The sequence below is a fragment of the Podarcis erhardii genome, assembly GCF_964252035.2.
Source record: "Podarcis erhardii genome assembly, chromosome: 8".
NCBI classification, from domain to species: Eukaryota; Metazoa; Chordata; class Lepidosauria; order Squamata; family Lacertidae; genus Podarcis; species Podarcis erhardii.
In genome coordinates, this window is record NC_138499.1 from 45,305,604 (window position 1) to 45,321,707 (window position 16,104).

The 16,104-nt window shown below is 43.3% G+C and overlaps 1 protein-coding gene and 1 pseudogene across 2 annotated transcripts in view; one reads left to right on the plus strand and one right to left on the minus strand.

The window, feature by feature from the left end:
* The window catches only part of TAF4B (TATA-box binding protein associated factor 4b), a 47,536-nt gene extending 35,899 nt beyond the window's left edge, over window positions 1–11,637 (minus strand). Inside the window, exons 1-5 of the mRNA XM_081873681.1 lie at window positions 10,610–11,637; window positions 1,769–1,917; window positions 1,074–1,178; window positions 236–403; window positions 25–147 (exon numbers count right to left, since the gene is read on the minus strand). Coding sequence (XP_081729807.1) covers window positions 25–147; window positions 236–403; window positions 1,074–1,178; window positions 1,769–1,917; window positions 10,610–10,979 — 915 coding nt within the window. The 5' untranslated portion in view covers window positions 10,980–11,637. The remainder of the gene's footprint in view (window positions 1–24; window positions 148–235; window positions 404–1,073; window positions 1,179–1,768; window positions 1,918–10,609) is intronic.
* Window positions 11,638–13,309: 1,672 nt separating this feature from the next.
* Window positions 13,310–14,116, plus strand: LOC309348480 (malignant T-cell-amplified sequence 1 pseudogene; annotated as a pseudogene). The gene has a single exon. The product of its transcript is annotated as a malignant T-cell-amplified sequence 1 pseudogene (transcript).
* The last annotated feature ends 1,988 nt before the right edge of the window (window positions 14,117–16,104 follow it).

The window sequence follows — 16,104 nt, forward strand, 5'->3', positions numbered from 1 at the left end:
AAATACTTGCAGATGAACTTTTACCAACAGACTTTGTACCAGGTTCTTCACATTCTGCCCCATTTCAGGTGCTTGAGGCCCACTGGATGCCAGTTTTATTAGTGTTGCTAGGAAATTTTTGCACTTTTCCACATTTTCCAGCATTTCCTGATAGGAAGCCAAAAGAGTAAATTAACTTCTGTTCAGTTCTGAAATACTGGGAAAGGTAAGCAATCTTAGACTACTTTGCACTAACTTTAGAGGTGCTGACCTGTGCTACTGTCCTACTTTCCGTGTCAGAGACCGGCTTCGTAGCAAGAGAGAGCACAGAAGAATCAGAAATAGGAGGCTTTGCCACTGGTCCGGTAACCAAAGACTTTGCAGCCACAACTGTGGTGCTGCTATTATTTGTTGATGCTATTGACTGGAAGAAATTAAACATTTAAGAAATTAAACATTTAAATTAAACATTCAATTCTGACAGGAAAAAGCAAAACTAAAGCTGCTACATTAATATTAGTATCAGGAAGGCACCTTTGTTCTACTGGTGTTGGTGCCTACTACCCTCCAACACAACTTTCCATTAATGTCTCCCATTCACACTTTTAGGAGAAAGCAAACAGCTACACATAACATAATGCATGCAGATTAGCTCATGTGAACCTACATTTAGATTTAGCAATAACGATTTTGTCTGACAGATAGTAATCCTAACAACCATGCACATTTCCATCAACCACCAGGAGCTGAGAATGACCATCACTGAAGACAGCTCATAAAGCATTATGTTTAGAGGTAGACTCCTTTATTGCAGTCAGATTCAGGCATTAGACACTACCATAGGCTGGAGAATATGGATGACTAACCCAACCCATATGGCAACTTGAATGAGGCAGATGACCAGGGAGGGGGTTAGTTTTCCTGTTCCTCAGTATGTTTTGAGTTCCATTGGCAAGTGCACCATTGGGTACATGTAAAATAATAATAATAATAATACACACAACATGATTTATAAAGCCACCTGGCCATTTATTAGATTTGTGACTCAGTGGGCTAAAAGGTTTAAGTGCCAGAAAATAACAAGGAAGTCATACCTGGATTACAGCAGGCTTCTTAACATTAGAATTAACAGAAGGAGTTGTCCAAGTCACTGTTGTATGAGGAGCAGCTGATACTTTCAGTACTTGAGTTCCAGAATTCTTTCAGAAAGATAATAGAATATATATTGTTAGGTAAAAGCCTCAAAAGGAAATATCGGGTAAGCAGCCAAGCACCATTTCCTTCTAACTGGACACATCAGTGTTATTTGTCCCAACTGCAAATATGCTGGGCAAAAGTCTTTTCTGAACAGGAAGATGCAAATGATGCAGAAGAGGATCCAGTAGCACGCCAAGTAGATAAGGCTTCTTTCTATGGATAGGCAGAAATGCTATGACTTAAGAAGCATTTCAGGCTATGACTGTTCAAGTGTTTTTATTTCTAAGTATTGAAATTTTTCCATCCATGTAGTAACAGTGATAGCTGGTATGAGCAAGTTGAATGCAGAGGAAAGAACAGAAAATCACTGTACTATATAGGCAATTAAGGCTTAACATTTTAAAGTTGTTTAAGCTCCTACGTACGGGCAAGTGGTGCCAGCAGAAAATGGAAATGATTCCTGCATCTAGACTAGATTCACTTCACTGCTGCACCCACATCCCTGAGAGTGACATACATTGGCCCAAGTCCTGTGAAAAGCTATAGTAGCAGAAGAAATACACAACAAAACTGCTATTACAGAGGTATTTACCTGTACAGTCTGTATTTTGACTGTAGGTGCATTTGCAGGCAATGATTGTCGTACAATTGAGTTCTTTTGGGATTGGCTTTGAACTTGAGCAAGTGCTTGTTGGGACAGCAGCATCAGCTGTCCAGTGTTGCTTCTGACAAGAACCGTTCCTGCAGGAAAGAAGATACTATCAGATCCTTCCACTGCACAGTCTTAAGAGCAAGTACATAAATCTGAGTTTGTATAATCCAAACTTTTAAGCAAGAAATCGACAGCATAAACAGTACATGAATTATGCAATATTACACTGCACATTTCCCTTCTATAGTACTGCACATTTCCCTTCTAGGTTCCTCTGTTTAAACAGCAGACTACTACATTCCTGCTGTGCTCCAGTTAGTGTTATGACAGACGTAGCTTTTTGTTTGGCCTTTTAAAAATCCATCAAACATATTTAAGAATAAATTCTGAATTGGTCTAGTTTAGTCATGCATCTCTGCTCTCACAGCTTGCAATATAGAGATGTTAAGAAAATGCCACACCGCAATGTTAGTCCTGCAATGGCTTCTGTATTAAATATTTTTAAATTACACATATTTATAACCCTCCCCCTTTCACTCAGGGGTCTGAGGGCAGGGTACAAACACTTAAAAATCACGAATATATAAAATCAACACAAAACAATCATGAACAAAATCAAACGGCAACAACAACAAAATGAAAATGCAGCCAGGAGAAACAAGCCAAATTGCACCTCAGACCCAGCCCCAAAGGCCTGGACAAAGGTGTGTTTTCACCTGCCTTTGAAAAGACCATGATGCACCCAAGGGGAGGTCCTGCCTTACTTAAAAAGTAATTATCATAGTCCTGATAGACAATGCTGTGTGACTGCACACTTCTGAGACCACCTATGTGTTTCTTTTTAGGCAAGAAATCTCATGCTTGATATTCTTCACCAGACAAGGTTCATTCTAAAAAAAAAAAAAAAAAAGGTGAGGCCTTCTTTTGCTCAAATCAGGAATTTTTAATTAGATATACAACTCTAGAATCTAACATTTTAATACCAATTTTAAGGCACTTATCCACGTTTATGATATTAAAGTAGTAAGGGGAAGTCTGCCTCATAGGCACACACCCCTCCCAAGAGAGCCAGCATGGTGTAGTGGTTAAGAGCGGTAGACCCGTAATCTGGTGAACCGGGTTTGCGTCTCTGCTCCTCCACATGCAGCTGCTGGGTGACCTTGGGCTAGTCACACTTCTCTGATGTCTCTCAGTCCCACTCACCTCACAGAGTGTTGTGGGGGAGGAAAGGAAAGGAGAATGTTAGCCGCTTTGAGACTCCTTCAGGTAGTGATAAAGCGGGATATCAAATCCAAACTCTTCTTCTTAATCCTACTTCCACAAACTATTCACCGCTGGAACAGGGGCATGTTGCCAACACAGGATTTAACCCAGCCCTAGTGCCCATTAGCTGATATCACAAATCCCACATTTGGGGGAAATGGCCTTGCAGGCCAAGATTGTCCTATGGGCCAAAAGTTCCCCATCCCTGCTAAATATACTTTTTAATAAGGCTTCCAACTTATCCTTAAAAGGGCCAAGAAACCATGCAGAAATGTATGTTCCTCTTTTCCACATAGGGGCGGTGGACGTTTAAAGTTACAATAATTTCAGGCGTAATCACTGGGTACTTGTTAAATCCTCTAAATGGTAGGTGCCGTTAGAGAACAAGAACTTAGAGAGCTGAAAGTGCTGCTCTATTGTCCCCTCTAACCAAGGCTGCTTCAAAACCAACATAAAACCTTGTGAAGCTTGTTTGTTTCTAAAGAGAGTGGTATGGCTGTCTATTACAACACTATCAAGTGATTCTTCTTTCAAAACCCCCATTTTCGTTTCTCCCTAGGGAGAAACAACCATCTCAAAGCTCTTGACACCCCCACCAACACTTCCCTCAGCTACTCTGCAAGTAGCAAGTCAAGAGCCTAACAAAGGCCAGCGTTTGATATCTTCTCTCAGCTACAGACCACTGCTAGAGAAAAGGTTTAATTGGTATGTGTAGTTCCAAGTTGGGGGAGGAAGAAGGATCCGGGACAGCTTGGAAGGATAAACTAGGGCACAAGTAACAGAAGAGAAGGCAGAAGAAAGAAAAGAGGAGGGGGACTGGTAAACATACGGGAAAACTGTGGCTTCAGAGGAGGAAATGCTTGAAACTTAATTTATTGTTGACTTTATAGTTCACCCTTCACAGAAACTGTATGATAAATAGCAAACATATAAAATTCATTAATAAAAAAAGAGTAAAAGGTAAAGGTAAAGGTACCTGTCAGGGAACTGCAGGCAGCGAGGGAGGAAAGAATTAGAGGATACAGGGAACGATCTCCACTGCTCAGTACTGAGTCCTCCTCAGAAGACAGAGAAGAGGATAGTGAGTCTGGGGAGGAAGGGGTGCTTCAGAGAGAGGGGGATCCCCGTCACAGGGAAAAATGGAAGGGGCTGAGCCATTGGTTGTGTTGGTCTCGAGGGAGAGGGAAAAGAGAAACTAGTCAGAGCAACGCCTCATCTCACTTAAGAGGCCGGGAGCCAGCGCTGTCCGCAGACACTTCCAGGTCACGTGGCCAGCGTGACAAGCTGCATCTGGCGAGCCAGCGCAGCACACGGAATGCTGTTTACCTTCCCGCTGGTAAGCGGTCCCTATTTATCTACTTGCACCCGGGGGTGCTTTCGAACTGCTAGGTTGGCAGGCGCTGGGACCGAACGACAGGAGCGCACCCCGCCGCGGGGATTTGAACCATTTGACCATGCAATCGGCAAGTCCTAGGCGCTGAGGTTTTACCCACAGCGCCACCCACGTCCCACAAAAAGAGTAGCAGTGTGTAAAGAGGGGTAGTAAGAAACATCCAAGTGCTTCCAACTATCAGCAACTCCCAAAGGTGTGGGTAAAGAAGTGCTGGGTACAGGAGTATAAATGAAGACAAAATTGCAAATTAGGGGTCTCATGCTCATCTGCAATTTGCAAACCTGAAACTGCAATCCTAAGCACACATGTCTAAATAAGCTTACCATGCAGGCTGACACTTATTCATAAGTATGCATGCACAGGACCTAGCTGTAAAAAAAACCACATACGCACACACACCAAAAAATGCTTTGACATCTCAGTACAAAATACACAATCTACATAGGGTAGCCCGGGTGCCACAAAGCTTTAGTGCCTTTGTTCTACTTTCTACCCTACATTTATTTTTCACTTGTATACATGGGCTGCATAAAAGGCCAAGAGGCACTTTTTGCATCATGTGTCCAAATGTCCTTAAGAATGAAGCACATGGCTCTGCAATAGTTATAATCCTGTCCGCTAACTGCAACATAGTTGTACAACACTGCCATCTAATGGTGCAAACACTCATCCACATTTGAACACCTGCCTGGAAAAACAGTTCCAGGGTTGAACCGAAACAAGCGCTGTGTGTGGTGGCCTGATGTCTGTTGCCTTAGAACAGCTGCCTAGGAGGCTGGGTGCCCCTGAGCATAGAAAGGAAGGGGACAGTGCACATCTGGAAGAATCCCAAGAACAGGTAAGCAACACATTACCAGAAGAAAACCTATTTGCTACTTCGCTCCACAGGAGGCAGTGTTTGGTAACAGCAACAAAAGTGTCACTGCGCAGGTACCCTAGCTATTGCTATCTTGCTCATCAGCTTTGAAAATCTTTCTAATAACTGCTAAGTCAACCCAGGAATTATCTGAACAGAACTATATATGCAGAACTATATATGCAGTAGTGCAATATACTTCTGCTTTGGTTTTCAAAGCAAGAAGCTATTATTGTGCCAGAGAACTTAAGATCGATTTTAATATTTCCCTCTGTTGCCTCCACTTACCTGTTCCTGCATTTTAGACAGGCATAGGGAAGAATAACTATGAAAGTAAGTTGTGGAGCACACTCAGGTCCTCAAAACACAACCCAGTAAAATGCTACTGAGTGGCTTAATCAGCTGAGACCTCTACAAAGGCACTTATGACAAGTTCCCTTTGAATGCTAAAGGCTGAAAGTTCAATGGTTCCCATCGTAAAATTTGGGATATTAGGAGGGGTTGTTTTTTTAGAAATTGGGAAATTCTGAATTGTATAAATTTCCTATGCATCAGAAAACTTTCTGAAACCCTTGAGAAAGCCCCTAATGTTTTAGCCTTTCCTCATAGCAGAAAGTTCAGACCCCACATTCTTAAAATGTGAAATTAAGGTTTTTCTGCGACAACTTACATCACTTTACACTTGCTTACACAGAATTGCATTTGCCTCTTCACAACCCATTTGTTTTACCCACCCTGAACAATTTAGTGCCATCAGCAAACTTGGCTACCCTACCCCTGCTCAAGGGCAACCTTTGCCCAATCTGGTGCCCTCCAGGTGTAGACTATGATGCCCATCACCCGCCACAGCTTCACTGGCTGCAGCTGATGTGAGGTGAGTTCCAGTTCAAGTATCTGGAGGGCATCAGGTTGGGGAAGGTTGGGCCTGGCTCATAAGCTTCCACAATTTTGCTGTTTCAGAGCACCAGCTTTTGCTGACTACAAAGCAGAAAATGTTACTTCCCAATTCTTTAGCCAAGTTCAAGAATAGTTACCTTAGTGAGTAATGGCAATAATAGTGTGCAAGAACAACCATTCCCAGTGCAGAATGCAAATAAGTTCTTTCAGTACATTATTAATCCTGTATAATAAATACAACTTTCTCAATAGCAGGGACCCTCACAACTCTCTCTGGAATACCCTGGCCTTTGAGGTGCAATCAGTACCAATGACAACAGACTTTTGACAGCATGTAAAAAGTGGATTTTCACCCAAGGATTTGGCTAAAGTGGTGCCGGTGTATTCGATGATATAGTAAGTTGTATTTTAAAGAAATACTGCTTTATTGTGTTTGTGTGTGCAACTGTATGAACAATGAATAATGGGCTACAAGTGATGACACAACACTCTTGACACTCCCTGCAAGGTAGTTAAGAGAATTGCAGCTCTAGCCTGTACTAACAGTTGCCACCAGCATTTTAGACATCCCCAGTCTAGACTCAAGGAAATCCTGATCTGCAGTATTTTTTAAGGGGAAGAGGCAAACTGCTTCCAACTCCCCAGAGCCGTCAAGCACATGTGCTGTTCAGCCAACTGTTTACAAAAGGAGTCAAAAGAAGCAAGTTGCAGAAACAGTAGCAAACAGAAAGCAAGAAAAAGTAGCGACCAAACAGAAAACAGTAGCAAACAGAAAGAAAAAACAAAATCAGTAACTTCTAGATAATCTTGCTGGTACAATTTCTAAGTTGGTTTCAGCAACTTGCATACAGCCAGCCTTGTAGTTAAGCACTAGCCTGCTGGTGGACCATATGCTGCTCATTACGGACTTCACTGTGGGTCACATGGATTTTACAGTGCAGTGGAGTGTCTACCCAATATTATATTTTACCCTCTATTTTGGCACTATTGCAGAATCCCATTTTTATTAATTGACAAGTTTAGCTGATTTTAAAAGACTAAAAGCATACCCCCAATTAATCAGAATGATTTGTCTTAAATGTGCTAATACTATCAGCATTATAGAAGAGGCATTATTCCCTAGTAGAAGGGGATGATTCTTCCACGATAATGACTACTGTAGCTCATGCTTGCATCTAAAAATAATCGCTTCAAAAAATAGAGAGTGCATGTGTTAATTAGGTAATTGTCCTAGTCCTCACATAAGTCACTTCTAATGCCAAAGCGCAGAAAGTAGATTTCATCCTATGCTATCCCTAGAGATGCATGTACAGGTTCTTACTTGTCTGCCACTCTTTGGAATTTTTTTTTAAGACACAGAGGGAGACTGCAGATGCATAAATTCATGCTGCCAATTTAAACTGTTGTAGAAAGCATGTCAAAATCTGGAAACCATCAGCACAGTTGGGTTACGTAATTGCATTTTGACTAGAATAAAGGAAATCACTGTGGCGGACAGGCAAAGGTAGAGACAAGGACAAACAAGCTTTGCCTATGTATGCCAATCCATTGAGGCTGAGCATTCAAGGATGTCTCGCTCATGTGGGTTGCAATATCAGCTACTGTTTTTCAAAGCTGTGCAATCTTAGTAAGAAAAACAAAAAATATTATGGCTATGTCCAACAGCGATGTGGGACTTTTTGGAAAATTTTGAATCAGAAGATGTTTCATCGCCCTAAATTTATGGTTTGATGTATCACGCTTAACTACACTATTAAAAAAGTAAAAAAAATGAGCTCCGTGTTAATTTAACATGCTGTATAAAAACCTCAACTCCTTCTAGCAGCTCAAAATAGATGAATAGAAATATTTGATTAAGAACGTGTTATGTTTCAATAAAAATAATGATAGAGAGCTTTGACTGTATTTAAATGCTTGTAAACACTATTCTATAGCAGCATCTAATCCCTGGAACTCCCTTCCATAGGAAAGCCATATGGTACATTGCTTGATTTTTTAGGAGGGCAGTTAATTTTTTTCTGTTTGGACCAGCTCTTGCAGCCCTCATTATTTGGGGTGCTGTGAATTTCTGTACACATGGGATTTTGTTTCTTCTCCTTCCCTAATGCACCCCCGCAAAAAAAAAAATCTGCTCTGGAGGGTCACCCAAACCCTTTAGAGCTGAATTTGAGGGTGTCAATTGCATGTACATTGAGAAGTTCAATTGCATGTACAGAAGTCTGAGTGAGCAGAAATGCAGCTTTTGATAAAGCTCCAAAATATTTTAAGATGTTACAATTCACAGACTTTAGACTTGAGGGGGGAAATTAAGGTGTCAAAAACTGTTAAATACTCATTTTAGCATGCTAGAATACCTGTATGCATAAGTAATTGTGTTTTCTTGGGAACAGTCATAAGAAATTATGACTTTGGTTGCACATTTTACTAGCATTATTATTCATTCTAGCTGCCTAGCTCAGCATGTATTTTTTTCATGCAGCCAATCCCATGAAACAATGAATTTCTAAAACTGAAAACATTATGTAGAAAAATATGGTAGCAATATTTTTCCCAGCAAATTCTCCCTATCACTGATGCCTTCGGTAATGCTCAGATGTTGTCAGTGAAGACACACTGCAGGTTGCCTTGATGTAACAAGTCATCCTTAACACAGCTAGCAGCATGGACAAACAGCAACAATTAATACTTGGATAATATGGTAAGGTACATTTTTCAACTTGTTACTTGCTCTGGGCCTGCAGCCACTCTGTCAGTCAATGGCACTCATGGCAAGTAATGTTTGTTGTGGCAAAGTTTGTGTGTGACCAACAATAGCTCTGCCACCACTATGCAGGAGTTTTTTCTGCCACTAGTGTTAAAATGTATATGAAACAAATGAGGAGGAAATAAGCTGCAGCTGCTCTGGAGTCTACCAACCTGTGACCTTCCTTCAACAGATACATTGGCACAGATTCAAAATTAGGGCAGGAAAATCAGTGCATTGCCACGTTTCCTCAAAAAGACAAGCAGCACCATGAGGTATAGATAACTACCAACTCCAAGGTCACCCACACTCAGTTTGAACTGCAGGATCTCCTAGGATGATCACTCCCTTTCATGCATACCAAGGGAGCAATGAATAAGACTGAAACTTGTCAAGTTGCTCCTGATTTCATGACATATGTTGTTGGTGACAAGAAGAGCAATGTCTGAACAGGCCCCTGCAGTGGCACTCCTGCCAGGGGTGCTAATTAGATAACTATTTTCGTATTGTCACATTTGCTACACAGAAATTCTGCCATACCAAAGTCTAACAGCTAATATTTAAGTTTGTTCCAACTCCTAATATTCTCTCATTTTAACACCTGCCACCTGCACCTGTCAAGTAATGAAGAAGTCTGGGTAAATGAGAGTAATATCAATTTCTCAAAAAGGTAGAACTTTAATTAGAAAAATATGATACCAATTCAAAGCTGATGCTAGCGTCAAATCACATTTTAATAGCACAAGATATCAAAACTTCGACATTAAAAGTTTGGGTGTCAAAACATTTTGAAAAACTTTTGCAAGTATATTACATCTTTGCAAGCAGGCAGGGAGAAGAGAAGGAAACTAAGCCTACCTCAGGCAGGCAAAAAAGTTCATGTCAGTTTATTATATGTGGCACAAGCATAACTTAGATGAGCAATTTAGCAACAGTTCAGTGGAATCATTTCACGCAAATATGCAGTTGTGTGAGTGCACTGGGAACTTTTAAGTCACTGATCTGCGATTAGCAAGTGAAACTTTAAAGGGCTTACAATACTAACTTTCTCCCTTTACTTCTATGATAGTCTATGTCACACTTCTAGAACATAAAAAAGTTCACTTAATATTGAGTCAGTGTTTCCATATAAAGACTTAATGCTGTGAACCATACAGTACAGATACTGTAGATGGGTTGCTGGAAACATTTTTTTTAAAGTCCTATCTGATTTTCCCAAGGAATCTGCATTGAATGCGGGGGGAGGGGGAGGGAGGCAGAGATACAGGCTGGCATTTTGGTGCCAACAACATTCAGTGGGCAGGTGCTGCGAAAGATCGGAAGGGGTGATGAAGGCTACTCCATCCCCACAATAAACACCATTTAACTTGCTTAGGAGTTGTCCTCCGCCCCCGCCCCCCCCCCATAGCAGAAATTGAACCTGGGACCGTCTGCATGAGAATCAGTTCTTTGCCACGAAGCAATCGGCCCAGCTCTCATGTTTAGAAGGCACATCCCACCACGATGCCCACAACTCGCCACTAGGTCCCTGATGACTTGACCCGTTAGCTGAAAACAAAACAAAACTTGGCGGCGGCGCCTGGCCTCATCCTACAGGAGCGCTGCCAGGAAAGGGAGAAGGCAACTCACCCGGCGGGATCTGGAAGTTGGCAGGTAGCTGTATCGTCACCGTCTGCGGGGCTTTGGGGGCTCCGGGCTGAGGGGCCGGCAGCCTGGTCCCCGCGCCGGGCGTCTGGGGGAGCTGCAGAGCCGGAGGCGCCCCTTTGGGAGCGGGCGCCGCTCGGGGCTGCTGGGCGACGGGAGGAGGGACTCTGCTGAGGGAAACTTCGGCGTTCAAGGCGGGCGGCGCCGCGCTGTGGGCGCGCAGCGCAGCCGGGGCCTCGCGGAGCCCCCCGGTCCCATTCAAGGCGGCGGCGGCGGGGCCGGCCGCCAAGGCAGCGAGCTCCGGAGACCCGGAGGGCAGGACCCTCCCCGGCGCGGCTGCTCCCGGCGTCGTCATGGAGGAGAGGGCGCGCGGCGGAAAGTGCGGGAGCCTGGCGGAGACTCCGAGCGAGTCCACAGCATAGCAGCCTCCGAGGGGGCCCAGGAGCCGGCGAAGCTGCCGCCGCTGCGGCAAAAGCAGCGGCAGCGGCGGCGGCAGAGTCCCCAGCGAAACAAGCTGCCTCAGAGGCTGCACCGCTCGCGGACCAAGCAAGAGTTAGGGGCACGGCTGCAGAAAACACATGGTCCCGCAGCCGCTGCCGGCTTCTCCTCCTCAGAGGCGCGCACGTGTAGCGCCAGGCACTTCTCGCCTGGAGCAGAAGGCTCCAGCCAGGACAGGGGCGCACGCGAGCCGGCAACGCCCTACGGAGCCCCGCGCCGCCTCCCAGACCCGCCCCGAGGAACAGCCCCCAAGCGGCTCCGCTCTCCGTTAGCCATGTTTATATAGCCACGCGGGGCTCCCCGGCGCACGCGCCCTGGCTCTCCTGGCGGCTCATTGGCTACACCGGGCAACCTCGGCTGGGCGGCGTCGCGCGGCGTCACGCAGAGAGCACGGCCCCCCGCGCCGCTGAAGAACGCCGCAGGCGGAAAGTTATTGGGGAAATCGAATGCACTTGGTGGTTTTCGCTCTCTCTTACACCCAAACACCCTCACTCACCGAAGGCGCACGTTGCATCGAAGAAGTAAGTGGAGTTGGTAATGCCAACAGAATGCCTATAATTTAGGGATTTCTACTTTTAAAATGTTTGCTTTGGGGTGGTGTTTTCTTTAAATTGATATTACTTGGGGAGTCAGCGCAGTGCACATCCGCAGGCACCCCTGCAGCCTTGTAAATAAGTTACTAGCATGCAAAGAGGAAGAAGCTTTTTACTAGTAATGGAGGAGTGAATAACACAGCAGCGTGCTGTTTTTCCGTAAAGAGTGCAGAGGAAGGAAATGGAGCTCTAACCTTCCACCACCCACCTGCTCACTTTTCTGCATAAAATTTCCTGCACTGAGCTGCATGCACTTCCTTGTTAGTTACGGCTTCCAGGCTAGTGGTTCAATACAAGTCTACTGTGTTAGGGCTACTCTTAACAAAGTAGTTAGTGGTTTTCAATTTTTGTCATGAGGCTTACAAAATAAGCAGGGTGCATCCTTTTGAGGACAGGCAGGCTGTTCTGCTTTCTTACAGACATTTATAGATTAATGAAACGATCCTTAATTGTGCTCATTTTGCTTTTTAAAAAAACATAAGCATGGATGTGGTTTTGAGAGAGCGAAATGACTCTCAGGCAGTGCAATTTTATGCCACCTACTACTGAACTCTCTTGTGATGCCTGTGTTAATAATCACACTGACATGTGATTTTTACAGGATTTTTACTTATTTATTTTGGTCAATAGCCATTCTTGTTGCTCCTCAACAAACTGCTGCTGGACCACTGAATATATTTTCAACTGCAGCTTTTTACACTTACCTAGGAGGGAGTCTTAGTTATCTCAGTGGGACTTACTTCCCCACAAATTATGCCCAAAGTATCTTACAGCATTTCACATTTCAAAATAAAGCTTAGAAACATTTAGAAATAATGTTAATTTAGCAAATAAATACAAAAAATAAATCCATACAATGCTGCTTCTTCTTTGGCAATCACTCGTCGCCGAGTAAACTATATAAATATGGTAAGCTAGTTTAACAGTTTCAAATTAAACAGAAGAGAGAATAATGCCTAATTCAGAATAATCCCTAATAAGAAAGTAGATCACATGTTGCAGACAATGCACTTGTATCCAATAGTGTGGATCTGAGACTTCATCTTTAAACATCCAGAATCTCCACCCCATCTCTCACCTGGCTTTCACCCAGAGGGGCCTTATGCTCACCATTATTGTGGGCTCTTGCCCACAGTAAAGGAACCAATAACTTTCCTTCCACACTCCCCCATCAATAAAGGTATGTTCTTCCAGTCTGGAAATCATAAACAAAGTTTCAGTGTTGTGATGAGCCCCAAAGTAGCGGACCTTTTAGCCTTCCTCAAGTTAAAAGATAAGGGTAACAATGGAGAAACATGATTTAAAGGACAGGTTTTACAAAGAAAAATAAGCAGTTTCAACATTACTAGTTGAAACTCCCATTAAGCATTTTAGAACATTGCCAATTCTGTGTCTGTGGTTCATGCTGTTCATCATCTTATGCAGACCCAGTGTGTTAGTAATTTAATCCTTAAATATTTCCTACTACTATAATTGGTTAACACAATCTAGCATTTTTCTGCTTATCTGCAGCTGCCAGTTCCTAATCAACAAGTAGAAATGGTGGCGTGGGCTTGAGAGTGGGAACAGGGCCTGCGTGGGAGTTGCTGCTGCTGCTGCTGCTGCTGCTGTTGCTGCTGCTGTTGCTGCTGTTAGTCGCTGGCCTTCCAGCCCCTCGGTTCTTAGGGCTCTCGCGGAAACCCCGGCAAGATGTTCAAAAAATTTGATGGAAAGGAGAATGTGTCCAACTGCATCCAACTAAAAACGTCAGTTATTAAAGGCATTAAGAACCAGCTGATAGACCAGTTTCCTGGGATCGAACCATGGCTAAACCAAATTATGCCAAAGAAAGACCCTGTGAAGATAGTACGTTGTCATGAACATATAGAAATCCTCACAGTAAATGGAGAATTGTTGTTCTTCAGGCAAAGGGAAGGACCATTTTATCCCACGCTCAGGTTACTTCATAAATATCCATTCATTCTACCACATCAACAAGTTGATAAAGGAGCCATTAAATTTGTACTTAGTGGAGCAAATATCATGTGCCCTGGTCTGACGTCTCCAGGAGCTAAACTTTATCCTGCTGCTGCTGATACAATCATGGCAATAATGGCCGAAGGAAAGCAACATGCCCTGTGTGTTGGAGTCATGAAGATGTCGACAGGGGATATTGAGAAGGTCAACAAAGGAATTGGCATTGAGAATATCCACTATTTAAATGATGGTCTCTGGCATATGAAGACATATAAGTGAAGAAGCAGGAAGAATCCATTGGATTTCAGCTGGGCCTGTTTTTAATTCTTCTTTTAAAATGTGTGGCTAAATGTAAACTTTGTGGTGATGCTAAATAAATCAAATGAATGCTGAGGGAAAAACAAGTAGAAATGGCATGTAAATAAAAGTTTGCTTCATCAAACAACTTTAGTAATTCTTCAAAAGAATTGCTGTTATTGTGTTCAGATGATATGCTGTTTAATTTATATTCTCCTGCTGAATTGAAATTCAGTATATTGTTTTCCATCTGTCTGAAGTGCTCAAGACTGGTGAATTCCCTTTCAACAATATGAGTCCCTTGGTCTGAGCTACTCAGGAAAAGCAATTACAATATAATTGTAGGTGTTTCCCCCCCCCCCGCCCTCTTCGCTTGTGCAGTGCACCTAAATTCTTTTTAATGAGAAAAAAACAAAACATACAAGTTTTATGCAGCTTTGGGACATCATGAACATGTCACAGTTACTATTCAATTATTGAAAATGGAATTGGAATCAAGCACCAAATATTGAGAAGTGTAAGTAAACCGTACCATGATCATTTTTTTAGGTTTGTGTAAGAAGCTTGGGTTTTACATGTTGCTTTGTCCAACAGAAATATAAAGGTTATAAGAAATAGGGACTCTTTTAAAATGCAAGCAATAAGCCAACCTGTAAGTAAATTGACAAATCCAGTTTAGTTGCTTTTGCTGTATGAATTTTTTATAAGCCTATCCATGCTCCTTAGAGAGTTTGAAAAATTATGACATCTATTTAATGGTGATTCCTAGGGAATATTCATGCAACTATTTTTTTGAAGATACACAGGCTTCATCTGGTCTTCGAGCCACCCCCCCCCCCAAATCTACATCTCCTCCACCCCACACTTCATGGGGCTGCCTTTAAAGACAGTTCAGAAGCTTTTGCTGGTACAGAATGCAACAGCCCAGGGATTGGCAAGAGCCAAATTGGGCATGGGGAACCTGTGGCTCTCCAGATCTTTCTGGGCTGCAGCTCTTGTCATCCGAGTCCATTGGTAATGAGGTCTGGGGCCAATGAGAGTTGGAGTCCAACAACATCTGATATGCCACAGGTTCCGCATTCTTGGGCTAAATGGTGCCTGCACTGATAACCTCAGAGCTTGATTACCATAATGTTCTTTGTGTGGGGCTACCCATGTATTTCAGAGGGACGCGGGTGGCGCTGTGGGTTAAACCACAGAGCCTAGGGCTTGCTGATCAGAAGGTTGGTGGTTCGAATCCCCATGATGGGGTGAGCTCCCTTTGCTCAGTCACAGCTCCTGCCAACCTAGCAGTTCGAAAGCACGTCAAAGTGTAAGTAGATAAATAGGTACCACTCCGGTGGGAAGGTAAACGGCATTTCCGTGCACTGCTCTGGTTTGCCAGAAGCAGCGTAGTCATGCTGGCCACATGACCCAGAAGCTGTACGCTGGCTCCCTTGGCCAATAAAGCGAGATGAGCACCACAACCCCAGAGTCGGTCACGACTGGACCTAACAGTCCGGGTCCCTTTACCTACCCGTGTATTTCAACCAGAAGCTTTAACTAGAGTGGAATGCAGCAGCCAGTCTGCTTACGGGAGCAGATTTCTGGCAACAAGTTACCCCATTATATTATTGCTCTGTATTAAGGTTCTCCAAGACAACTGCCTTGCAACAGTCCCGTCCCCCCCACTTCTCCAGTACTGGACACAGCATGGATTGCTGTGGTAAATTTCTGTTTGATTCCTCTAAATCACCAGGCCCATACAAAATGAATGTGATCATGTCCAAAGTTTATAAGACTAAGGACGCCGGTGTGCAACAGCCTTTGCCAACCTCATGCCCTCCAGCAGTTTTTGAATTTTTTTTATCAGTCTCATCCTTTATAGCCTTGTTGGCTGAGGCTGATGGCAGCTGTAAGCTGTAAGCATCATGAGGGCAGCAGATTGAGGAAGGCTGTTGTGCACCAAGCAAAAATTATTAAATGAAACTTCTCATCATCTTTCCTCACCTTACTGCCATTAAGTTAGTATGCTTGTTCAGAGGATAGTAATACATTCTGAGGAAATATATATAATAAAATGGCCAATTGTATCTTTTATTAGGATATTTTGATCCTAAGAGCTCTCGGGGTGCAATCCTATATACACTTATCTTG